The following is a 27,036-nucleotide window of genomic DNA, read 5'->3' as shown; positions in this document are numbered from 1 at the left end:
AGAAAGAGGCCTATGCCCAGTAGTGGGATATTACAGGCTGAAGCGATCTTATATGTCTTATATCTTGTATCTTTACAGAAACCGTATTTAAAAACTAAGATATTAATAACATTTTTATCGGGGCCGTGAAAATATTTTGTAGAAAACGTTTGTGTTTAATGTTTATTTAACACAAGTTTATCAAAAGTAAAAAAAATAATATTATTAATGATAATGGGACAGTATTTAAACAAGATCAACTTCAGTAACATTATTTCAGTAATGTGTTTTGTTTAAGACGTGTACAGTTGTTAAATTAATAAAAAATGCCGCCAAATAACAGTGATTATTTGGAAGTCGCCCATCAGAGGGCTATTGAAAAGAAAACTCACGTTAGTTTTCCGCAACTTAAGTATCCATCATTAAGAGAAGAAGGCTTAAGAGATCCAGTACAATGGCTTATGGGCAAGGCTATGGATGACGGTGCTGAAGGTCTATGGCGAGTGCACGACAAATTGTACGACTTGAAGGAATTTGTTGAAAATCATCCAGGAGGCGCGGAATGGCTGGAACTTACGAAGGTATTTTCACAATAAGTTAAAATATATGAACCGTCTTTAGGATTAACAAGACGAATAAGAACAAATATGTCCTTAGTAAAGTTTTTAAGGGTGGAGGAATGGATGAATGTTCGTTATTTTTTACGTCAAAACTACTAAACTGATTGTAACGAAACGTGTAATGTAGATAGCTAGAGATTCAGAATAACACACAGGCTACTTTTATTCCATATACCATACACATTTCAACGGGATCGAAAATTAATTGGAGGAACCCGCGAGGTGCAGCTAGTATCTATATATTCTCGAATACTGTAGTAAACTAAACGACGCGACTGAACCCGCGGGGTACAGCTAGTTGAGCAATAAATAAAAATCTTGAAAGAAACATTCTTCAAATTATTTTCAGTAATCTATAATATAAAAATGAGTCGCTGAATGTGTTGCTAAGCGCAAAACTCGAGAACGGTTGGACCGATTTCGCTAATTCTTTTTTTAAAATATTCCTTGAAGTATGAGGATGGTTCTTACGGAGAGAAAAATTCTAAAAAAAAAAAAAATTTCCTGAAAAAGTCTAAAAACAACACTTTTCTATACTCCCATACAAAATGATTTGTGATAATACTTAAAAGTCAATTTAAGCTTTAATACCATACGATAAAGTTTGTGTTAGGCGATACGAAGTTCGCCGGGTCAGCTAGTCTATAATATAAAAATGAGTCGCTGAATGTGTTGCTAAGCGCAAAACTCGAGAACGGTTGGACCGATTTCGCTGATTCTTTTTTTAAAATATTCCTTGAAGTACGAGGATGGTTCTTACGGAGAGAAAAATTCTAAAAAAAAAAAATTTAAATTTCCTGAAAAAGTCTAAAAACAACACTTTTCTATAGTCCCATACAAAAGATTTGTGATAATATTTAAAAGTCAATTTGAACTTTAATACCATACGATAAAGTTTGTGTTAGGCGATACGAAGTTCGCCGGGTCAGCTAGTAATATGTATTTATAAATGTAATTGTGTGATACACACCACACAACAGTATGATTTTTCAATCTCTGAAAATACAGTGTTGTCAAATTAGAAGATAAAATTTAGGTACATGGGCCTAAGAAACTCTTGTGATTTTAAAATGAAAAGTTCTTTAAAGCAATGTGTACAACTTTTCTTCTATTTGTACTAATTGTAGGTCAGGTTGTATGTAGATACGCTTTCTTTTGTTTCATTCTCGTTCTACAGTAAATTATGTCAGGGCCACACAACACGATTTATTAAACAGTTTTTAGAGATCGAGTAAAGCTGAAACATGACGTGTAATTTATTATCTATTATATTAGATATGAAATTAGTTTGTTTTCAATTTTTTTTGTTTTAATTTCTTGTGGAGATAAGTTTATCTCCTAGATGTTAAAAATATGTTTGTGTTATTCTTATCACAATACTACGGTCATTAATTTAAAATTATGAGAAATTTCTATTATATCTCACTTTCGATTGTCGGCTAACCTTCTTGAATTAAGTGAACTTTTCATAAAGCTTCTATGCTAGCTAATTAAAACAGTCTAAAATATTTAATTTCTTAATACAAAATAATAGTAAAATATATGTATTATAATTCAATGACTGATTCTCTAAACGAAGTTACAATTTGTACATATTTATATTATAAATGATTTTAAAAAGCCCTGTATGAGTTATTTTGTCAATTTTTTTTACTCACTAATTCATAATATGTAAAAAATCCCCGAAAAAACGCTACTTGAGTTTAAAAAATATAAAAATTAAACACCATTATATATTTATTTATACGTAATAAAAAAATTATTTTGCCTCGCTTCTATTTGGCCCCAAATCTATTAATTAAGAATTAAATATTTAGATCAAGGGTCTCAATCACGTATATGAATACGTGATTCTTACATCTTAAACACGTAAAACTGATATTAAAATATTACTCCTGCAATATAACGTTACTCTGATGCTATAAACAATTTCATTTTCCACTTGTTATTTCTCACGTTCTGTGAGGATATTACTAATCCTCTTGTTTAATCCCGCGTTTAGACATTATTACATATTCATTATATTAGAACGAGTTTGTTAGTAATCGTGTCTACTGACAAAATAAATGAAATATAAATTTTATAAATTATATTTTAATTATTTTTACAAGAACATACACGCTTTCTAAAACTTGTAATAGCGAAATTTCTCTTTTTTATTTTGTTTTTCGATAAAAATGTTTGAGATATTCTACACATTTTTTGGGACAGAAACAAATTGTAAAAATAAAGTTACGTTAAATGCAAAGTCCATATATACGAAAAGATAAAAAAATCATTTCCTGAAAAAATCATCTTGAAAATAAATTATTCCCAAAATTTATTTTCAAAGTTTTCAATAAGTAAAGAAACCTGTTTCGAAAATAATGACTAGAATCATGTTTCTAAATAATAATCCTAAGTAGTGACTGCTTTAGTCCTCCCATGATTGCTGTAGACTATCCGAAACGGCATCTGCCCAAACTTAATAACTCGCGATAAAATCTAAAAAGTTGTATCATTATAATTAAAATATTAAGCTTTCCTAAAATCTTACGAATACAATGTGTAATGGTAAGGTTTAGTTTATCATTAATTCAATAATATTTATTTGGTAGCGTCGCTGTATTATGAATCCTATTTGAATTAATTATTTATTAATTTTAATAGTAAAATTAAAAATTTTAATAATCATTACTTTCGAAATGTATAATTTACATCATAATATAGAATTTAAGGCATAAGTAACATTTAAGACTTTCTTTTCATTGTATTAAAATATTTAAAATCAAATTAAATCTAATTTAAAATGTAGTTAATATACCGTTTATACATTTAATTATAGCGGAATTTTTAGTTATGTAACTGTTTGTAAGTCAACACCAAAATGTATTTATAAAATGTTATTTACTTTATCGCTTTGATGAACTTTATGCCGTCGTTTCATATTGACCCTTTAACCCTTGTTATTTATCAGCCTATTTATAATGATACTATACGATTAATCTAGTTTTACCCGGGTGTGTTTATTACTTTTTTATTATGTTTTCTCCTATAGGTTATTGCGTGTTATGTATAGAGCATAGCTTTAATTAACTTTTTAAATAATAAAATGAGTTTGTATAGGACTATGAAGTGTAAATATTTATAATTTTATGTGTTAAATTTATAATTTGTATTTTGCTATTTTTACTAGGGCACTGATATAACTGAAGCCTTCGAAAGCCACCACATAAAAAAAATCGCTGAGGATATGTTACAGCAATTTTATGTACGCGATGCTAAAACTCCAAGAAATTCGCCATTCACATTCAAAGAGGATGGATTTTTCAGAACACTAAAAAGAGCGGTAAGGGAAGAGCTAAAGAAAGTACCTAAAGATGTTTCTAAGAATACTGACATGATCACAGATGGTTTGCTAGTAACATTTCTCCTATCTTCGGCCATGTCATGTTGGGCAACTAATTATTGGGTTATTTGGATGTCCTATATTGTAGCATCTGTTACTTTGGGTTGGGTTGTGGTTGCTTCTCACAACTATATTCATAGAAGATCTAATTGGAGAATGTACATTTTCAATTTAAGCTTATGGTCTTACAGGTAATTTCCTCTATAATTATATTCCTATGTTATATTTTCACAAGTATTTAGAAACGTGCTAATATAAATTTACAAATTTGCTGCTTTCAGAGATTTTCGAGTGTCTCACGCACTTTCACATCATCTTTACCCGAACACTCTAATGGATTTGGAAATTAGTGGTTTCGAGCCTATGATAATATGGACACCTCGGAAAGATAAACCAATATACAATAAGTTCATCTTTTTATTTGAGCTAGTGTTCTTACCGCTCGTATTTATCATGAATTTCATAAAAAGGTAAATTTGATTATGATATTTTAGAAAATATTCTACATAACTTATTGACGGTATAAATCCGCAGTTTCGAAATATTTTGATACTCAATTTTTATCTCAAATAAACTGATCAACAAATTGTTATTATCCTATATCATTGTATCTAATTAAACAAACCGGTTTACGTTATTTAATATTGATACTGTGACTATTATGTAATATCAATATTATAAAGCCCAAAAATACATAATAGTCGATATAATAATAATACCTTTTCGCTGTCGTGAAAATTATAACATTGGTGCAGTTATATTATGCCTTATATATATATATATAAATCGCAATACGCATTTCATTTTATGAATTTCAATCCTACTTTGAATAGTTAGCATTCCGCAATACAGTTTAAAAAAAAAATCAAGTCTATGGTATTCGCATATTTAATGAAATTCCACATGCGATTTTACAACTGTCAAAATTAAATATTTAACAGCTAAAGCCTATTTGGTTCAAGATTATATCGAAAATAATGATATGAGAATGAGTGAGAAGTATATCGAAAACAAGACAAGACTTAATTTATTATAATTGACAGTTTTTCTAAAAAGAATAACGGTGAAATTTCTTTCCGATTCTGTTTTGTAGAATCTACATTCGGAACTTTATATTAACGATAGTAAAGTCATCAAAGATAATATATGTATAATTTGTAACACGGCGATTTGAAAGTGTTTTTGAAGCCTGTTTGAGTAAAGACATTTTTGATTTTGTGTTTGATCATTTTGAAGATTGATGAAAAAAATAACCCGAAGATCGCCTCAGTTATTTTCATCATTTTTATTTTAACCTAATGAATTTAATATATCAAAATTATTACTTCGAATTTTGCTGAAATATAAAGAAGTTCTAGTTGTACTAGCATATACTCTTATTGATCTGCTAACAGGCACATTGTAAAATAATTTAAAAAATAATTCCAGAGTGACTCTTTTCTGTACACGAGACAATTTCTTTAAAAATCATTTTCGTTGGCACGATTGCGTGGGATTCATAACGCCTCTGTGGATGTATCTTGTCAGCGGAGCCAGTTTATACGACGTCTTCATTATGTGGCTATGGATAGTTTGCACTGGAAGTTTCGTATTCGCTACGATTGGAATCAATGCTGCGCATCATCACCCACAAATATTTAAAGATGGCGATCAAGTCAGGTAAAACAAAAACATACTTACATATTTTTATGAAAAAAACTATGTACTCGTATATATTAAAATTAAAATTTGTCAGATTCCATTAAATATATATCGAAATAATCAAAGTTTGATAATTGTATTTGCTTACAAACGAAAAAAAAAACCGACTTCAATTACATCGACAAGTAATACAACGTAGGTAGATGAAAATATAGTCAAGTGAATACGCGTTATCAAAGATTACTCAAAATATTGTTATCAGATCTCGATGAATTCTCTCATTCAAATTTAAATGTGACTACAAGATAAACATCAGCTTTCGATTAAATTAAAAATCATCAAAATCGGTACACCCAATAAAAAGTTATGCGGTAAAATACAACGTAGGTCGACGAAAAAACAGATAAGTAATAACGCATTATTAGATATAACTCGAAAAGTAGTTGCTAGATCTCGAATAAATTAAAGTGGGACCAAGCGACACACCACTACTATTCGATTAAAAAATTGAGAACCTCCTCCTTTTGGAAGTCGGTTAAAAAGTCAGAACAAAGAATGAAAGCCTTCGAACAATATTTTTATTTTTTTAGCATTCAAAATTTGTTATAAGTATGAACTTGATATTTTTGTTAATTGAATCAAATATTTTTTGGAGAAACATTAAGGGACTTCAAGTTTCAATTCTTTTCTTTCAATGATGATAAAGATGTGTGGACTTAGTGGCGCTGTATTTTATGCAACATGTTACTTATTTTGTACTAAAACACAGTTTATATATTATTTTTCAAAAGAGTAACTGCGGAGTTTCTTGCTAATTCTTCTCTGCAGAATACATTCCGAATCGGTGGTAGCTTTACTTCTACAAATATAATAATTGATTTTTAAAGTTTTAATTTTTAAAATGACGATTTGAAAGTGCTCTCGGAGCCTATTTGAATAAAACTGTTTTTGATTTTGATTTTGATAATGGTTCTACTGGTTATAAAGATTTTGATGATTATTTTTTTTATTCGAAACCTGTGTGTCTGTATACATTCACCGATCTCCTCATTTTATTTCTTGTCCATGTAAATTAAAGTCGATTTATTTTGTTTGAGAACTAACACAACCACAATAACTGAGTATACAATGCATAGATTTCACAAGAAAAAAATATTTAAAAAACAGTTTTAAAGGTGTGCATTTACTAAACGTATACCCGATATGTATCATTGAATTAATAAAAAAAATTAAAAGTATATGTAGTAGGTTACCGTTCTTAAAAATGTACATTAAAATAACGAAAGTTTGCTCTTAAAGTTGTTTGATCGTCTTATTGTTTTTATGAATACTATATGATAAATAATACAATATATATCAGATATTAAAAAATGAGTAATATTTATTAAGTAGTAAATCTAAAGGAGAAGAAAATAAAGAATTTTTATGAGTAGAGTAGCTTATGACGAGATTTTGTCCTCAGGCGACTTAAAAATAATATCCATGCCATAACCGAAAACATTTTCCTAATTTGTTTTAAAGTTGTTCATAGCAACTTATTGTTTTTCGTTCTTTTTGTCTTCGAAGAACTAATTTACATTTATAATATCTTGTACGCTTGTTTCGTTAATGATGAATATAATAATCATTTAAAATTATGCATTATTTTAATATAAATTATCATGAATTTATGAATTTGCTTTATGAATATGCTGATTTCGGTATCATACTCTTGACCTTTTATATAGCATTTACTAACGGTGATTTTATACAAATAACTGTAAGGTTTTCAATAAAATCAGGTTGTTATCAAGATATATAATTATTTTAGTGATGTTACGCCGGACTGGGGGATGCACGAGCTTGAGGCAGTTATGGACCGTCCCGAAATTAATAACAACCACTTTAAAGTAATGACTTTCTTCGGACACCACGCTTTACATCATCTTTTCCCGACACTTGACCACGCTGCTTTGGAATATTTGTATCCAGTATTTCTAGAGAATTGTGAAAAGTTCCGAGCAAATTTCAGGTTGATGTCACAGTTAGACCTATTCATTGGTCAGCTCAAAATGACTCAGAAGAAGGACCCGACACTTCTTGATGAACGGAAATGAGTGACAGTTTAAGCTTGGAAATAAGATGCGAATTATTGTAAACAACACTTAGCTTTAGTTTAAAAAATATATCAATAATATATTTACATCTGCACTGTCCATAATTAATTGCAATTTTAAGTAAAAGATGAACTATTTTTATAAAAAAATCAACATTGACTAGCCGTTGGCGCAGTTTGTAATGCTTTCTGCTCCGCTGGTTCGCTGTTCCATTCCCTCCTGAGTCTGGATCCAATATTTGTATTAATAAATGTATTACTTTCATGTATATTTATAAATAAAAATATTTAGCTATATCAGCTGGCTGTTAACTATAACACAAGCATTAACTTACTTATCTTAGGAACAGACGACTGTGTGTGAATGTAATAAGATTAAAAAAAAACTACATATTTGCGATTCCCAACTTAAACACTAAATATTTCCAGCTGAACTGAGGTAGGGCACAGCAGGAAATATCCTGCTCAAAATCTGGAGTAGCCCAATTCGGGAAGGACCTCGACCTTACACAAGATCACAGCTAAATATTGCTTTCAAGCATTGTTGTTGGTTCTGGGGTTAGGGTCTATAGGTTACAGGCGTCTATAGGCTACGGTAATCTCTTATTAACAGGTGAGCCTTTCTCTTGCAAAAAATGCACTAACCATCTCGTCACCAGTAGAGGAAATAAGAAAGAGTTCAATCTTTTTAACAAAAATTTAGAAAACAATAGAATAGAAATATGTTTAATTTGTTTTCTTTAATTGATTTTGAGTAATGATTGAATGTATGAACATTCATAATTATATCATAAGTTCATACACGAGTATGAACTTATGATATTATGTATAATAACAAAATCATCGCTATACTAATTAAACGAAATTTCTTTATGCAGAAAAACCCAATCATGAAGTCTGTTTTCATAACGTACATTTTTTTACATTTATAAGCCTATGGTAAAAACAAAAACGTTTATTATATGTATATATATAACCTCAAGTATGTAATGTAAACAATAAATTGTTTTTACATAAATTGTTATTATAATTCAGTTTTGTTACAATTTAATAACGAAATACGAATACGATTTTTAAAACGAAAATTACTATGCGAATGTGAAGTGATAATACTGTTTATTTACACATAAATAAAAATGAAATACACTTAATAGTTTATTGTGTTTTATTATAACGGTTTGAACAAAACAAACAACTAGCACGCAGTTCGTAGCCTATGGGCTACGATAACTACTAATTAGGCCTGCTAAACAAGAAGCATTGCAAGCGTGCCGACACCCCTACCCCTGTTGTCAACACAGCGCATTCTCAGGAGGAATTCATTATACATATTATATCATGTGCAAACACATCTCACGATATAAACGCCGATAACATACATACATTTCTGATATCGTTTTTATTTGATTTAGAATTGTAAATTTTCAGAACAAGATGCAACATCAAGTTTAAAGAAAGAAACTGCATAATAATGTAAAATCATTTTTTCTATGTTGAGAAGTTCTCAGTAATCGAATCGGCTACGCCATATAATACGCCAGAACGCTCGTCTGAGATGACCTTTTTGTAACTTTTTTATTTTCTGTTGCTTTAAGCTGGTGGTATTTTAATCTTAGAAGTATGAAGAAAGTTCAGTGCTAACTTGTTACTACTTGTTACTGCGACATTGGCGTACATTAAACATAAAGTAGTATCTAATACTTTTTGATAAAGTATACATATTAGTATAAGATGAAGTAGGAAACAGAAAAAATATAAAAATTAATGCATAAAATAACAAAGTTATGAAATTGGTCATAGAAATCCAGTTACAGTTTAAATTGCTTTTAAATTTAAGGAACTAGGAGTTGAAATTCACGATGCTTTTTTTTGCGGCTACTCTCCGACGAAGTTTAACGTATTTAGCTTATCGGGTTACCTGTTCCTCCTTGAAGACTCCCTCTCAAATTAAGTAAACTTAATTTCATTCGGTAAATTATCTCTTCGATATTAGTCTTCGCGATTACCACTGAGGAAGCACGGAAATCATAAACAGTGTGGAACATCTTGCGATCATAATGATCGAATGGCGTCAAAGTTCGGTGTTATTTGGAAAGTCGAATTGGCATCGAAAAAGTTTGGTTTAGTAAACATTGGTGTGATTTGCGATAATTTGCACCAGAAATTCAACTTTTTAAGTAACTGAGACTTAAATGAAGTACTTGTCTTCTCATAGAACTGACGTCTCCAAAACTTATTTTATTTTGTTGACTTTTCTTCAAGTTATTGATGTCTTTACAATGTGTTTTTCCGCTTTAATATGTAATCAACAGAAATGATTATTTGCCTATACTTCCGCTTATAAATATAAACTTCTAATTTTTTAAACTCACCATTGTTGATGTATCCTCCCTGTCTGTTCTTTGGTTTGTTTACGCTGGGTGACAGAATATTTGATTTGTGGGATTGCAGATACAGACGGATTTGTACAGATAGACAGATATAGATATTTCGTATGTATAAGACAGTCTTATAATTTAAAATGTATTCCAGTGAATGAGTTCATAAAATTTTGTATCTTTTATGTATATTTAAACATGATATTTTATTTTTTTCACTTTAGGTCATGTCTATAGAATTGTTAAATTTTATTCATGATAAAACTTAGCAGAATCAATTCGACTAAAGTTAGTCCAATTATGTTCTAAATAAAGCTATAATTCAGTGCGAAGTGCACACAAGGGACGGCCCTTTCCGACAGAAGACTGTTTGATTGCGTCTGCGATAGATTTATTTCACCTCCTAATATATGTATTATCTTAAAAACTTTTTTGTTTTTGTTTTATAAAACAGTTCAATAAGTCCTTGTTATATTTTTTGATGTTACAAAGTATAAATAATTTAACATTCCACTAAGACTTTTCACAATACAGAAAACTATACAAATATTTTAAAACAAGATGCCTCAACTGTAAAGCAGACATTTAAAATTACGCTTTTCACTGTTGATTTATATTTAAAATTCATAAGATCTATCAATAATAATATTAATAAAATTCAATTCTAGGTACTAATATTTAATAGCAAGGCTGTTTGCATATCCTTACTACTGCTACATAGAATTGCATTTTAGAATCGAATCTCAACGAAGTAGGCGCTGCTGATTTCCATACGAAATTATGTGTTCGTTAGAGTTGGATCATATTAGTTAAGAATTGAGATTGTTCAGCGTTTGTGTTTGCACGTTCCTAGTTATGATTTATTTATTTTTAGTTTTCTATTAGTTTCATTGTTATTTAGTGTCATTCTAACCCGTATTTAGCTTACAAATAAATTGGATAACCTACGCGATAAAAGTTCTTATAATGTTTAAAATATGTTTGCCTTTAAAGTCAGTGTTTTGTGTTTCATGTTAGTTTTAAATGCACGCAGTCAAGTAGAACTTCTATCCTACCATCGGTCAGTCAAAAGCATCCTATTTAGTATTTAGTATTTAGTATTAATATTATGTAATTTATCTTATTTTGTTTTAGTATTGTTACTAACATAGTTTTATAAGATCATTGTTACTAACACTTTTTATGGACAATTTTTGTCTGAAATAAATGATTATTATTATTATTATTAAATGAAAAATTAACAAAAATATGAATTTTTACTTTCTAATCTATTTATTTCAAAATTTTAATACAATTTTTAAGACGAAATTTCTGTTTACCTAAACATATGAGTATTACCTAAAAATGTGCTGACAAAAATGAAGAAAATTCAACATTCTAAATTCACGAGTATTCGATTTCCTACACATTCTTGATGAGAACGACATATAGAATAATATAAATAAATAGAATAGACCACAGCTAAATAATACTGTTTTCAAGCAGTATTGTGTTCCGGTTGATGAGTAAGGTGACCAGAGCTACTGGATTGAGGATTGAGTCGGCAACGCGCTTTCGATGCTTCTGGTATTGTAGGCGTCTATAAGCTAAGGTAATCTCTTATCATCAGGTGAGCCGTACGCTTGCTTGCCGACTTAGTGACATAAAAAAAAATAGAACCTCAATTTATATTTTATAGGAGACCTATTACAATAATGTTGTCTTGTTTGTCTTAGGAAGATGTTTAGAAAATCTAATGAATAACTATTATTTATTACATTAATCTTTATCTGCTAAATTCAAGAAGTAGTATTATGAAATAGAATTTAGTGCAAATATTGAGTAAATTAACCACTTAACTTACAAAGTCATGTATATAAGCCATAAGGAAAAAAACTACTTGATAAAATTTCATACAATATCTATTTAGTTGTACTTGAATACGTTCTTACGATACCTCTATTATCTGTATTTAGCTGTAATTTTAACGTTACTCGTTCGTAAGCATTTAGTAAAACGTTTTAATTATTTTCACCAAATGAGTTAAATAGATGTTAAGAGTTATAATTCGTATAATATTTTTGAACGATAAAAATATGTTAAACATGATAAGTTTACGTAGTTTTCAATGTAAAAAAAATACAGAAATCATAGATTGCATTACGAGTATACCAATGAGCTCAACACTACAGGTACATAAATATGTGTATGCAATTTTTTTTCAAATTCAAACAGAAAACTTATTATCGCTAATAACTGATAGTATGCCGAAAACAATACCATTTCAGGTTAGGTTCAAATTAGTTTGATTTTATGACAGTGGATTTTAGGCTGAGACGTGGACGAGAATATTAATAATGAGTGCTCATCTGTCGCTAGTAATTTTAATCAGAGTAATAAGATTAGAGTTTTCTAACCTGAAGTACACGTATATCTGGTTATGGGTATATACGGGTCCCATTGGGGGTAGGTGAAATTACAATGGTAATGTTGAAACAACTGAGAATTTAAAACATTTATCTTTTATAGACAGTATTTTAATGTTTTATTTTTACAACATGTAATATAAAATTAATTATTATTCATGTTGGGAACATTGTAAATATGAGATATCCTTGGATTTGTAATACGTAACAAAAATGATCACAATATCGAAATACAAAACTATTGTATTATTTATCTTTCTACTGAGCATTTTAGACTATGGCAGACTTTATTAATATTTAATTTTTGAAGGATACAGAAAATATTTATTCTTTCTTCTCTGCAGAATCTACATTCCGAATCGGTAGTAGCTTTACTTCTAGAAATATAATATTTGATTTTTAAAGTTTTAATTTGTAAAATGACGTTTCGAAAGTGCTCTTGGAGCCTATTTGAATAAAGCTGTTTTTGATTTTGATTTTTCTTTATTTTTCTTACATAAAACTATTTATTAATTTTGAATGTACCTAGCTTAAAATATTTTAGCTTTAGATAAAAATATTTTTTTATCAAAATTTCTATCTAAGAATAGTAGTAGATGCGGTACGCAACTTAACTATGTTACTAATCATATTGATTCTGGCCATAAATGTATCTCTCTCGACTTAGCGAAGGCTTTCGACACTCTCTTTATTTGAATGATTGGTATAATGGGTACTACTTTGTCTATGTACACCAGTTTTCTTACTGGTCATTCGCAACAAGTCAAAATGTATAATATCATTGGCGATGGGGCACCTGTCATATATGTAGTACCACAAAGCAGCGTTCTGGGCCCAAGTATGTTTTGATTTATATTAACTATTTGTGTTAGACGACCCTAACAGCTAGAAAAGTTTTTACTTATGTTGATGACACAGCTGTTGTATTCACGGAGCGATAATCGTCACTTGTGAATATATTTGGGAAAAAATAATGGACATAGTTATTACAGAATAATAATTGTATTAAATTATTCACATTTGGAATAAATAATGGAACAGTATGCTGGTTCATCGTGGCTTCTATCACAAGAACTAGGAAACTTATTTTTGAATGTAAATATATATATATATATATTTTTTTTTTTTTTTTTTGGAATAAAGCATTATATAATATTAACTAGTGATCCGCCCCGGCTTCACACGGGTGCAATGCTGATACTAAATATACTACAGAATGTCTTTATTTATAATATGAAGCTAGCTTATATATATGGTTATTAACATAATAACAACATTCAAATATGCGTTGTTAGATTACACATTGTTACAGAATGCGTTGAGGAAATAAAGGTTCACTGCTCGTTCCCCGTAGGTGATAGCGTGATAATTTGTAGCCTATATATTGACCCGACTTCTTAATAATATTCGTGCCAAATTTGAAGTAAATCCATGCGGTACTTTTTTAGTTTATCCCGGACATACATACAGACAAACAGACAAACAGACAAAAATTCTAAAAACTATATTTTTGGTTTCGGTATCGATATATATATATATCGATCTACATCACACCCCATGTATTCTTTTAAAAAAAATATTCAATGTACAGTTTCGATTTTCCTACCATTTCATTATATGTATAGATTATGAACTGAAATACTTTCAAATGATCTATTCATAATTAAAAACACATAATAGCAAATTATATCAGCAATTTAATAATTTAATTAGCTTAGCTTTGATTGATATTGTTAAATTTATTCGCATAAATTTAAACCACACAATTTGTTGACGTTTGTGAGTAAAAAAAAAGCAAAGCAATTTAGTTTAAATTAGGTTTTTTAATAATTTGAAAAAATTGTTAGGTTAGATTATTTTAAATGATTTTTTAAATACGTTTAAAGTTAAGTAGTAGTTGTTTTTAGTTTTAAGTAATGCTGATCCTTTTCTTTTTTTGTTTCTATTTCTGTTGGATTATTTATTTATATACTAATTTAAAAAAATAATGTCCTTTATTTTTATTTGTGATTGCCTATTATTGGGAAGGTACTTTAAATGCCAGGTACTTGTTATTTATTTTTATAAGTGGGATGTATTTTATTGTAGTAATTCTAAATAAACAATTTAGAACAACATATAACTTTTTATGATTATTTTTCTAGAAATATCGCAAAAATATCTTGCTTGTTGTCTGATAAAAAAATATTTTTGTTTCTAGTACATTATTTATCACTTTATTTATTTGGTCTTTTTTAAAATTCACACGAGTAAGAAATTTCCCCAAAATGACTTGGCTGTTTCACTGACGATCAGAAATTTTTTGTCGAACTTCAGATTTAGTTTATGCAACACTTAGGTGCATTAAATCTAGTACAAAATAAACATGCATTATACATTACGTTACGGTTAGCATTGAAAATTTCCTAACAGATTTTTAGCATGTGTACCCAGGCTTAGACACCGAGCGTAGAGCATGACAAGGGGTCTTTTTGTCAGAGTTAATATAGCCATTGGCAAAAACACGAGGGAAATATGCGGAATCCGTCTTTTGAAACCATCGTTCATTTGTTATAGAATGTGTATATTTCACTCGTTTCTTCGCAGCGGGGCTCCCATTTTACGTTTCATATTTATTCTTTATTGTAGCAAATGTTAAACTCATGTATGAAATTTGTATTTTAATTGAATTTCGTTTTGCTTGGTTTACTAATTTGGTGCAATCGTAATATTATTAATTTATGCTTTTACCAAAAATAAATTATATTAACTACTAAATGTACAACCACGATTCACGATTCAACCTGTAACTTGTCTGCTGAGCATAGGCCTCTTTCTCCATGTAGGAGAAGGATCGGATCTTAATCCACCACGCTACTATACTGCAGGTTCGCGGATATATTCCCCCAGTATGAGAAGCAATCGCTATCAGGTGTATATGATAACAACCGGGACCGACAGCTTAACGTGCTCTCCGAGGCGCGGTGGGGAGACCCACAAGGACTAACAGGATATTACATGAACATTAATATTATCATATACGTACATCAAAATTATAAATCACGCAATTCAATAAATCAAATTAAAAGCTAAATTTAGTCTCCCACCATTCATACTTCAACAAATGTATATCATAAAATTATGTTTTACAATAATACTTAATGCCGCTGTATGTAATTTTACTGCACAAAAGGCGGGTCTAATATCCTTCCAACTAGCCAAAGAGGTCGTACAAAAAAGGACTCTTGTAGGTTCGTAGAAGGGAAAATTGTGTTAATTCACAAAGTTAGAGCTGGGTTATTTGATGTTTGTATTGTGTAGCTATAGTTTATTTTATAGCGTTGAACTTAATCAAAAAAAAAAAAAAAAATAAATAAAAAAAAACTCCTTAAGTAAGATCTTGAAATTTGAAATGATTGGAGTTGTACGAAAAATTTTCTTAGACTTTTTATATTTTATCGAAGGACACATAAGTGTTACAAACATATGAGTATATATAAAGTAATAAGAAAATAACAAAAATTAAATATTTATTATTATTAAACACGATATCTAACTTGTTCCAATCCGATACCATATCTAGTTAGCTAATTATTGTGTGCCAATAAATATCACATAACACATGTACGTAGTAGGCTAAACTTCCTTTTAGTACGAAATCTATTTTTGTATAAGTATACGTCGGGTAAGTTTATATGAAGTAATTCCAACATGTGATGCGCCCATCTCGACTCTCTAAAAGCTTTTGTCTGGGTTATTTGCTTGAAACGCTAGCACTCGTTTAGAATTCATATTTTACATGGAAGCCAAGATACAAACAAACTTCTCACTCCTCATTTTGAAAATGTAAGAGCTTACGACGATAAAAAACATTTTTTTAGTATTCATGTTCTGCAGTCCTCACTAAAATATTAAATAAATCAGTCAAAGTGTAACACTTGTATGTGTAATGCACTTATGTTTTTAGACTCGATACGCTTACCTTCTTTTTCTTTAAATTTTCTTTCTAAATTATCATTGTCATTCTTTTTTATTGAATACTGTACGTAAAAGTGATACAAAGAATAAGAAGTCTGACTTACCAATTATCTTTTAGAAATACATGAAACATAACCTTCAAAGTAACAAGAAAGTGCAAACGATTCAATATATAATTTTAATACACATTAACAATCATTTAAGAAAATCTGTTAAGGGGCTCAAGTTCTATCGTGAACTATGTTTTGATTCTTATAGATTGCTCTGTCTAACATTGAAGAGGGTCGGTAATAAATAAAGTACTTAATTCGAGTTGCAGAAGCGTACTATAGTTATTCGAAAGACGATCGGTAAATCAGTCAATCAATTTCTCAGTCGTCCCTTTAGATATAAACGTTTTTTTTTACATCATTGTTTACTTACTATAAATACGTATATAATGATAGTATACCATTTATTTTCGTGGGTTTGTATGTCTTTGGTACCTGCCATCTGCCAAAGTCACTATGAATTAAATTTCGTATTTGGCCATTGCTTCTACCAGTGTTGGAAGTTTGAGCTAAGATATTTTCAGTTTTTATGAAATGACGAAAGTCTGGTCCTGGCGGGTTCTTTATATATAGGTACCTACGCTCATCAGCCAGTCGCTTGATAGAAAAATATTATCTTTGCTGTTAACTTACTTAAAAAAAGGAGGAGGTTGTCATTTTGATAAAAAAATTATGCATTACTTTAAAACAAAAATACCCGGTGTACCGATTTTAATGATTTTTTTTTACATTTGGAAGCTGATGTTTGTCATTTATCTTATATATATTTTATTAGTTAGGCTATTTTATCGTCAAACCGATAAGTTATTATAAGTTAATTTCATTAAGTACACAATTTAAAAAGGTACAGTACAGGACAATAATTTAAATAAATAGATTAAGTGTCTTCGAGTCTTTTAATCGTAAAAGTCAATTTAATTACACAACAGCGACGTTCATTGGAATGTACACCGTATAATTGAATGCGCTAATGGAATAGTAAAGCCGAAAATGCTGCGGCGTTAGCGGACATAATGACGAAACATCGGAGATTACTGTATAACTACATACTATTACGTGTGTACTACGTATTTTATATGAAGAAATAGTAAAATCCTTAGGTTTTTATCATTAATCTCTCGTAATATACTTATATTAAATTTTAATGGTTCTTTCACTATCAAGATATGCATTGAAGAAGAGTATTGATTATAAAACATCAAAAAGTGTAACTCAATTGAGAAAAACGTCAGGTGTAGACGCGGGCTTAGCCGCGAGAAACCAGACAGGATATGTCATATATAGGCGTTCGTCTTTTCAATTAATGAATATTCTTTATATAACTCAATCAAATGCTACTATACAGTAATTAGTCGGATTTATAATTATACGAATATTCAAAATTTCTACCAACACCTGCTGGTTTCACAAAACTCATACAATAATAAAATAAGGGGCCAAGAATGTCACATATGAAAGTTGATTCTGTTAAGTAAATCAATGGACGTTGTACACTTTGGAGCATAACTCTTTCGAATTGTTACAGCTGTCTTCTCATAAGGTAAAAAATTAAACAGGGTTTTTCTTGTGGGCAGTATATGACGTGTTCACGAGCCATTTCTTCTTTCACGAAATTTTCACGCAAGAGTCGAGAAATACTTTAACATCTAATATATAAAATTCTCGTGTCGCGGTGTTTGTAGTTAAACTCCTCCGAAACGGCTTGACCGATTCTCATGAAATTTTGTGTGGTAGGTCTGAGAATCGAACAACATCTATTTTTCATCCCCCTAAATTCTAAGAGTAGTCCACCCCAAAAATTTATTTTTTTAATTATTAGATAAAATTTTTATTTTTTATTTTATTATGATTTGGCGTTGAAAAATACTAATAACCCTAAATTTTCACCCTTCTACCACCAACCTCTATTTTTAAATAGCGTTTAGCGGCAAGACAACGTTTGCCGAGTCAGCTAGTAGTTTATAAAAATGTGTTAGATAATTAGTTAAAAATATTTGCGTCACATGCATAACATTAATTAGCCCATTTACTTGCTTTAGTTAAATTTGACACACTTTTTTATGTTAAAATACTAATAAGTTTCTTTATTACTGTATAAATAAAAACTAAGTAGTGCAATAGACATTGCACGTCTCAGTTCAAGAGGTAAAGAATTTCATAAATGGACAAATTTATCCAAAAGGACTCTAAAAGATTTTGTGCAAAATGATGTCAAATAAGCAGGAATTTTTAATACTAGATTCTTCTTTCATCTGATCAAAAGAGCGGGCTTATGCAAAATGCCTAGGAATTGAAAACGCTATTTTAAATAGAGTATAGCTAATGGATTGAACAGAAGGTTATAAGTATCCTTGCGATAACGGATTCTGTATTACTTAAGCCAAATTTTAAAACATGATCATATTTAGGAAGACTTACAGAGAGGGTAATTTGTTTCTTTTTTAAGTCAAATTAATCAATTATTGAGTAAAAAGTTTGCCCATAAAAGAATATTTAGCTGCAAGAAAATTTATCTTATTTTATTAATTGTTTATATTAGTATTACAAAATAATTATCTTGAAAATAATTATTATATTTAGAAACTATTTTGTTTTGAGTATAATTCTTAAAATAATCGACAACACTAATTTAAAACAACTCTATATATTTATATATTAGCGCCAAGATTTGTTTAATGATCGTTACTAATTAGGAATGTTACGGATTTCTAATATAAGCTCATGTTTCACTTAAAAGGCTGTTTTAATAAGTAACGAAGATCTAATTGAATTTACTTCTAGTATTTTAAATGTTTATTGGAGTTAAAAAGAAACGTATTCCGGCAATTTGTTCCGTTGCAAAAACAACAAATAAAACTCAAATTTTTCCATTGGAATTAGAAACAATAGTAAATGGTACATTATAACAAGATAAAATGAAGTGATCTTCTTTGAAACTGACGGTCATGAATACAATACAGTTTTGTTAGGAAAGAAGTTTTAAAATTATAGCCATATATATAGACAAGCAAATACGATTTTGTTTCGATATTCGGATATAGAATTTTATAGAAATAGCTAGTAAGCAAGCAACAAAAACAAGCAATGTCTTACAGTGAGAAATAATACAACATTTTAAAATTATTTTAACACCATTCATTTGAGATTAACTCTTATATAAATACCTGTTTACTTGCTTATATAAAAATATGTATTTCTTACTACTTAATATGAAATATATGTGTCTAAAAAAAGTCTTATATATAACCTATTTTTATTTATTGTTTACTGATTAATTTATTGTGTCTTTATATGCAATATATTTCGAAAATGATCTTAACCAGATTTTTCAAAGCTTACAAAAACGTAAGATTAATCGCTTCGAAGGTATATCCACTGCTACGAATTTTTTTTTGCTTGAAATGCTATAAAGCTATGTCGCACAAAACGCAGATTTTAATAAAAACTATAAACTCAAATTATTATAATACTATTTTTTTTCAATAACAGATTTCCACATAAAGTATATTTGAATGTATGTGATTCCAGTTTCATTGTAATATATTTTTTCAGTTCTAATAAATCTTCAGGCAGCTAATTTACAGATCAGTAAAATAATTTAGTTATAACCTTTCGCAAAATTCAAGTTTTTAATCGTTTATGTCTGAAATCATAGCTGAATGTTTCGGAAGCAATTATTAAACGTGTTTATTATACTATATGTACTATTATACTATATGTTGTATTATATTATACTGTTTATGCTTCTTTGACGGTTGGAAGGTTGCAATGTTATAGTATATTGTATATATTTTTAAGTGAAACATTATTTAGCGATATATGTTGTGGGTTTAGAATAAACTGTTTTACTTAAATAGTGGTAGTGTGTCGTGATCGCGAATGTCCCATCGGTGTGCTGTAAGAAATATGGCCCAATAAATTACTACATTATCTGACCGAGTCGATTCTATACGGTTCGTCTATGGTCACTTTATTATCTATGTGATATGATTTTAGATTTTATCAGAGGTTTAATGGAAACTTCGATATTGAAAATTATTTACAGAAGAAGTGTTAAATACTTTTAATATTTTTAGTTACTAGAAAGTGCATAACAGTATCACAGTACTAATTTGAAACAACCTTTTAGATATATCAGTATGTAATTCACAACGATTCACTTACGTGGCTTTAATTATTTTAATACAATAACTGATATGATGAAAATAACGGTTTTTATGACGGAAGCAGTTATGCCCATATATTTAGTTGGCAAGTATTGTTTGGCTAGCTACAAATTTGTGATAATATTTTTAACAAGTTTAATATCATTCTGATTTTGTTCTCTGTAGCTCCTCTTTATTCGCATTTAGTCTCTGACTCCCTACTACTAGGCATAGGAGTCTTTCTCCACTTAGGAGAAGAATTGGAGCATAATCCACCACGCTGCTCCACTACGGTTTGGCAGATATGTTGTAACGAACGCTATCTGGTATTTATGATAACAACTGGGACCGACAGCTTATCGTGCTCCCTGAGGCACGGTGGGTAGACCCACAAGGACAGACATCCAAACCAGAAAGAAATATTTGTACAAATACAAACACCATTCCATTTCATCCCGAGCGGGAATCGAACCCGCAAACCGTTGGTGTTTTGGGTGACTACTCGTACCACTACACCAGAGCGGTTGTTACTCTTTATTCACCTAAATATCATTTTTTCAAAAACATTAGACCAGCCCTTCAGTTCCAGAGTGATGATTAAATAATAAATACAAATTCAAAATCAATTTTTTACATAAGTTTTTACCAAAACGTAACGGAAGTAAAATATTATTGGGACCTTTATCAACGCAAATAGCACCCAAATCAATGATTTTTAGAATTTTTGTCTCTTTGTCGGTGGTTATGCCAATTTAAAAATAACTTTGAAGACGAAGTCGCAGGCACAGCTAGTTTAATATTAAAAAAATCTGGTACTTTAATTGCGGAATTATTATTTTTGTTAAAATAACAAAATGTAGTTTAAGAGAAAACCTATCGTACCTATTTAAAAAAATATGCCCATTATAGACTTCCCTAATAAAATGAATAATACATTATATTTGTAACAAAAAATGCATGTTAAGAAATTCACTTATGCAAATTTTTATAAAGGATATATTTAGTAGAATAAGCTTCGTTTATACCACTAAACATAACAGAAAACAGTTTTTTCGCCCTAGTATAAATATTAACATCGGGAATCTTGAAAAATTGCTGCATAATATGGAATGGCGGGACACAAACAGCGTAATTAGGTTCTGTCATAGCGGCGAATATATTATATATTACTAGCTGACCCCGCAAACCTTGTTTTCCCGTATATGTTATAAACTCCCTTTCTCCCCCCCCCGCCATAACTTAGGGGTATGAAAAATAGATGTTGTTCGATTCTCAGATCTACTCAATATGAACACAAAATTTCATGAGAATCGGTCAAGCCGTTTCGGAGGAGTTTACTACAAACACCGGGACACGAGAATTTTATATATTACATAATTTTTTTAACGAATACGTAGACATCATACAAATGAACAAATAATTGTGTCAAACGAAACGAAAAAAAATTTTTTTTGATATTCTGAGTATGTGGTACACTACCCTTGCTGACACATTCTTAACTTCCATCTCGTTGTTAACGAGGAACCCGTAAACGTAAAACCCGACACCACCTTGTGGCAGAGGTTCGACGGTGATAGGTTAAGTTACCGCACTTAAGGATTACCGTGTTCTCTTTCTGTCTTCGGACTTCAGATAATTCTTTAACGCTCCGCTTTTACTTGTCTACCTCTTTTTCTAGTTTATGTATATTCTCGTCTGTTCTCAGTGTCCTGGTGTTTTATTTAGGTCGTATTATTTTTCGATAGCTGATTTACAGATTCACCCGTGACCACGGCCGCTGTCATAGAATAGAATAAAATAGAATAGCGGGACCGCTGAAGACCTGCTTGGACCGGGTGCTTATCATAGGGAGATTTTTGGCCATAGTCAACGCGTTTGGCACTGCATTTTAGTGACCGTAGTGGATGATATGATACTCAAGAGATGCTGTTGTCCATTTCCTGGAATTTTGACCTCGATTGTATTTTATACTTCTTCTTCTTCTTCTTGTGCCTCTCCACTACTGGAGGTTGGCCGTCAGCTCAGCGAATTTTTCGCGGTCTCGTGCCAAGCGAAACAGCTCTTCCACGCTGGCGATCTTCATCCATTCGCGGATGTTGCGCAACCAGGACTTTTTTCTTCTACTTTGCCTATCATTATAATTTGGAGCAGCTGGTATCGCTCGTGTCTCAAGACGTGGCCCTCGGCTCGGCGGATACTCGGCTTTTCTCTTCTTGACGGCTTGCAGTAACATCCGGCTAGTGGCGACGCGCTGGAGTACTCTCACATTCGAAACTTTCTGTGTCCATCCAATACGGAGCATTCTGCGTTTTATACAACAAATAATAATATTAGAAATATTGATTAAATTTGAAAGTTTTTTGAGTAAAAGGCAAAAAAAAGAATATATTTTTTAAATTTGTTCCTTATCAGATTAAAATAATCGTGTGTTCCTCTCATACCAAATATGCACAAAAATTTTCATAAAAAACAGTCAAGCCGTTTTGAAGGAGCTTGGCCTCTAAGAGTTCTCTCGAGAATTTTATATATTAGATTATTTTGTGTAATGTGTAAATTAATATTTCCTTATTGTACGTCTACCTGCTTTAATTTCTGTCTGTAACCGTTGCTTTTTGGGTGTGCCGAAAAAATCTCTTCTAGGGATAAGAACACCCATTATACGTGAGTCTCGATGACAATTATAATTATGATATAGTTCTGTAAGGATAATAAATCGTTAAATAAAATATATACAAATAATTGTGTTTGCAGGCAAACGAAACAAAAAACCGGCTTCAATTATATCGACAAGTAATACAACGTAGATAGACGAAAAATTAGTCAAGTAAATACGCATTATCAAAGATTACTCCAAAAGTTGTTATCAGATCTCGATGAAATGTGAAAACATGATAAACACCGGCTTTCGATTAAATTAAAAATTATCAGCATTGGTACACCCTGTAAAAAGTTATGCGGGTTTTCGACTTTCCCTTGATTTCTCTGAGATCCCATCATCAGATCCTGGTTTCCTTATCATGGTACTATACCAGGGATACCTCCGTTCCAACAAAAAAAAAAAGAATTATCAAAATCGGTTCATAAACGACGAAGTTACCCCCGAACATATATATATATATATATATATATATATAATTGAGTAATCTCCTCCTTTTTTGAAGTCAGTTAAACATAGTTTATATCACACTAATAGTTATACAATAAATGTGATACAATCGATTTAATTATGTTAAAATAAAATTTCCTAACACTGAATGTGTAACAGTAATGAAATGTGGGTAATAATACAGGTGGAGCATCAGCAGTTTGTAATGCGCAGGGTTACCAATCCCTTTTATTAGCTATTTCGAACTCATTCGCGGATATGTACCTACTTAACTATATCTCGAATGCGTGAGTGCCGTAAAATGTGGGTGAAATTATTCTGTATATTGTACACGCGAGGGAGAAAAGAATAAGTACGGGAAATAATTTTGAAAGGAATTGGAATTTTACCGTCATGTATGTAACATCGCGTTTTATATTAAATAAAGACAGTATACACGCTCTTTGTTGATTTTATTCATGTAAAATGAGTAAAAATTGCATTTTATAGCGAAGACACATTCAGAACACGGTGTAAGTTAGTAAAGTTTTCATAAAGTTTTTACGAAAGTGCGGGCAGCATTATCATTAATTCACCTTGTTTGAACGTGCAGTGGTTTTCTGTTAAGCAATATATTCGAACTTAGAATAGCCGTCGTTTACTACGATCATAGATGAAGTTAAAAAAAGTAGATAATGCGCGGCCTTTGTTGTTAGTGAAGCCACAAAACTCGGCTCCTTCAAGTAAACACACGCGCTCACGCACACATATGCATCAAACTACGCTCATTTTCGTTAGTATCTCACGAGGCCTCGTACAGTAACTTTGCCTATAAAATGCCGTTCTTTTGTAATTAAATGGTGCAAAAACAATACCAAAGTAAACAAAAAGTCTGAAGAAATATCGTTTCACACGTAAATACATACAAAACTTTATATTTTTTGTTATTCCAAAATAATATTGAGGTTATTCGGAACTTATAATTTCTATGCGCCGAAATGACGTACCGAGGGAGTGTTACCAGTAATTTTTATTTCCATTAGCCCAAAATGCGGGTAAGTAAATTGTAGGCAATCATAGAAAAATAATTAAGTAGAAAGTGGACATCATTATTGTGTTTTTTTTTTATCGTGTGATTTTATGTTTTACCTAAATTGAAGTCAATATGAATTTTTAACTCGTTTTTGTCTGTTTAAATTTGTGAATTAACTACTCATATTTTACTACTAAATATCATGATTTTAGGTTTCCAACGAATATTTTAATAGGAGATAGATAGAATAGGTAGCTGCTGTGCGACTGAGCTGAAATGAACTACAACGACAGCCATCCTCATCTAGTGTGGTTTGTTCAAACCATTTTGATAAAGCTGACATGTACGGTACAAAACGTGGACTTCGCAGAGTACCATCACATATATACTACTACTTACTACTAGGTATTTTAATGTTGAATTTTTTGTTCTAGGACCTACCGGATGAGTCTAAAATTAGTCGTTAACCAAGATTCAGTCTTTAATACACCTAGAAAACATAGACTAAAAGAAAAGTTAAAAAACAGGAACTTTATTAAAAAAAATGTAAAAAAATTAAATCATTACACGTACAAGAGTTAGACGTCTTTAAAACAGGAACTTGCCCTTCAGAGGAATCATCAATTACTTAAAAACGCAATTTTCATTGACACAGATTTATATAATTCATTAAATCAAAACAGGGCTGCAATAGATTTATTTAACAATTTGAAGCAAAAAAGGAGTAAATATATTTAAAACTATAAACAGATTTTTATTTTCGCATACCCATTTTACCTATATTAAATTAATTGTGTTTAATCCCATTTAATAAAATTTTCAGGGACTTTTTTTAAAAAGTGTCAACACTTCACTCACTCACACATATTTAAAAAAGTGGCTTCACTTTTTTGTTCTAAGTGCGTTATCTATTCTTTTTACTTGATCTATGACTACGATATATTTATTTTGGACATACATTTCACAGAAGTCACTTTGTTTATATGTATTACATACCAGCCCACTGTCGCAACTATAGTAATCACATTGTGTATTCATCGCGTACTTTTTGTCATGCTTTTTATCAACTCACAAAAAGGTATGAATGGGAATTAATATCAGTTGTACATTTAGGGAAATGTGATTTACAGAGTTGTTATTATGACGTATAAAAAGGAGTTTACATTGAAAATTAAAATTTATACCCCATATATTTACGGTTATTTCTGTCTTTAGACTACAAGTATTTTGATTTTTTCACATTCTTAATACCTACTTTCTTCATAACAATAACCTAAAAGTAATATTTTGAAATATAAATCTACAAAATAAAATGTCTTTGAAAAGATTTAGTAGATTGTTGTTTACAGGAATGTTATTAAAAGGTAAAATACAATAAGTAAAGTCAGTTCACCATATCAGAGTAACTTCATATGTTCAGTTTCGGTAAAAGCTTAAAATATTTATCCACTTCCGGATATGCCCACGACTTAAACCAAGATCCGGCGTTGTGAAAAAGTTATTATATTAATTAATAAATTGTATCAATTTTTTTTCTTATGAAGCATTTTGTACTGATAATAAAAAAATCCTGTTTAATGTTTCTTTAATCGTGAGGGATAATAAATAAACAAGAGCTTACACAAATAATCTGGTTTTGTCGGATGCAGAATCAACCCTTTGAATTATTTAACGCGGTTGGAAATGTAAAGATTTTGTAAATGTTTTTATTCAATTATAAAATAAGTTAAAATACACAGAAAGAACTAAAAAATAATTTATTTTAATTCTGGTTGTAATAGTGCAATTGGCTTATTTTAATTAGTCTTCCCGTGGAATTAGGGATAAACTTATCGTATTTCCGGTTTTTCGGGTTTTTCGATGTTTTTCTGTTACATAGGAGATATTTTGTTTTAAATGTTAACACTTTAAATTAAACATTACATTGTCATATAAAAAGATACACATATATACGGTTGCCCGTTCCCATTGTAAATAATTTAATATTCGTGTAACAGACGACTCCTGTAACTAAATGTAACTGTATTGATAAATATACATAGAAATAATACGTATATAAATATATAAATACAAATATTACACCCAGACTCAGGCGGGAATTAAGCAAAATACACATAAAATTAAAACGCGTTCGTAGCGATACATATTTAACGTTATTGTAGTTGTGTTGTAAGTATTACACACAACAGTGAAATCGTATGGAAATCGTATTTGCGATACGTAGCTAACGCTATGTATATTACGATTTTGCTTCAACCTC

At 30.2% G+C, this 27,036-nt stretch overlaps 1 protein-coding gene across 1 annotated transcript; it reads left to right on the top strand.

Moving 5' to 3' along the window:
- Positions 1 to 305: 305 nt before the first annotated feature.
- LOC123655205 (cytochrome b5-related protein-like) lies at positions 306 to 7,865 on the top strand. Its single transcript, XM_045591038.1, has 5 exons — positions 306 to 560; positions 3,775 to 4,178; positions 4,269 to 4,457; positions 5,416 to 5,646; positions 7,439 to 7,865. The coding sequence occupies exons 1-5, from the start codon at positions 306 to 308 to the stop codon at positions 7,722 to 7,724; spliced, it is 1,365 nt and encodes a 454-aa protein (XP_045446994.1). The 3' UTR covers positions 7,725 to 7,865.
- The last annotated feature ends 19,171 nt before the right edge of the window (positions 7,866 to 27,036 follow it).

The sequence above is a fragment of the Melitaea cinxia genome, chromosome 7 (genome assembly GCF_905220565.1).
Source record: "Melitaea cinxia chromosome 7, ilMelCinx1.1, whole genome shotgun sequence".
NCBI classification, from domain to species: domain Eukaryota; kingdom Metazoa; phylum Arthropoda; class Insecta; order Lepidoptera; family Nymphalidae; genus Melitaea; species Melitaea cinxia.
Note: the sequence above shows the minus strand (reverse complement) of the source record. Positions and strands in the feature narration are given on the sequence as shown.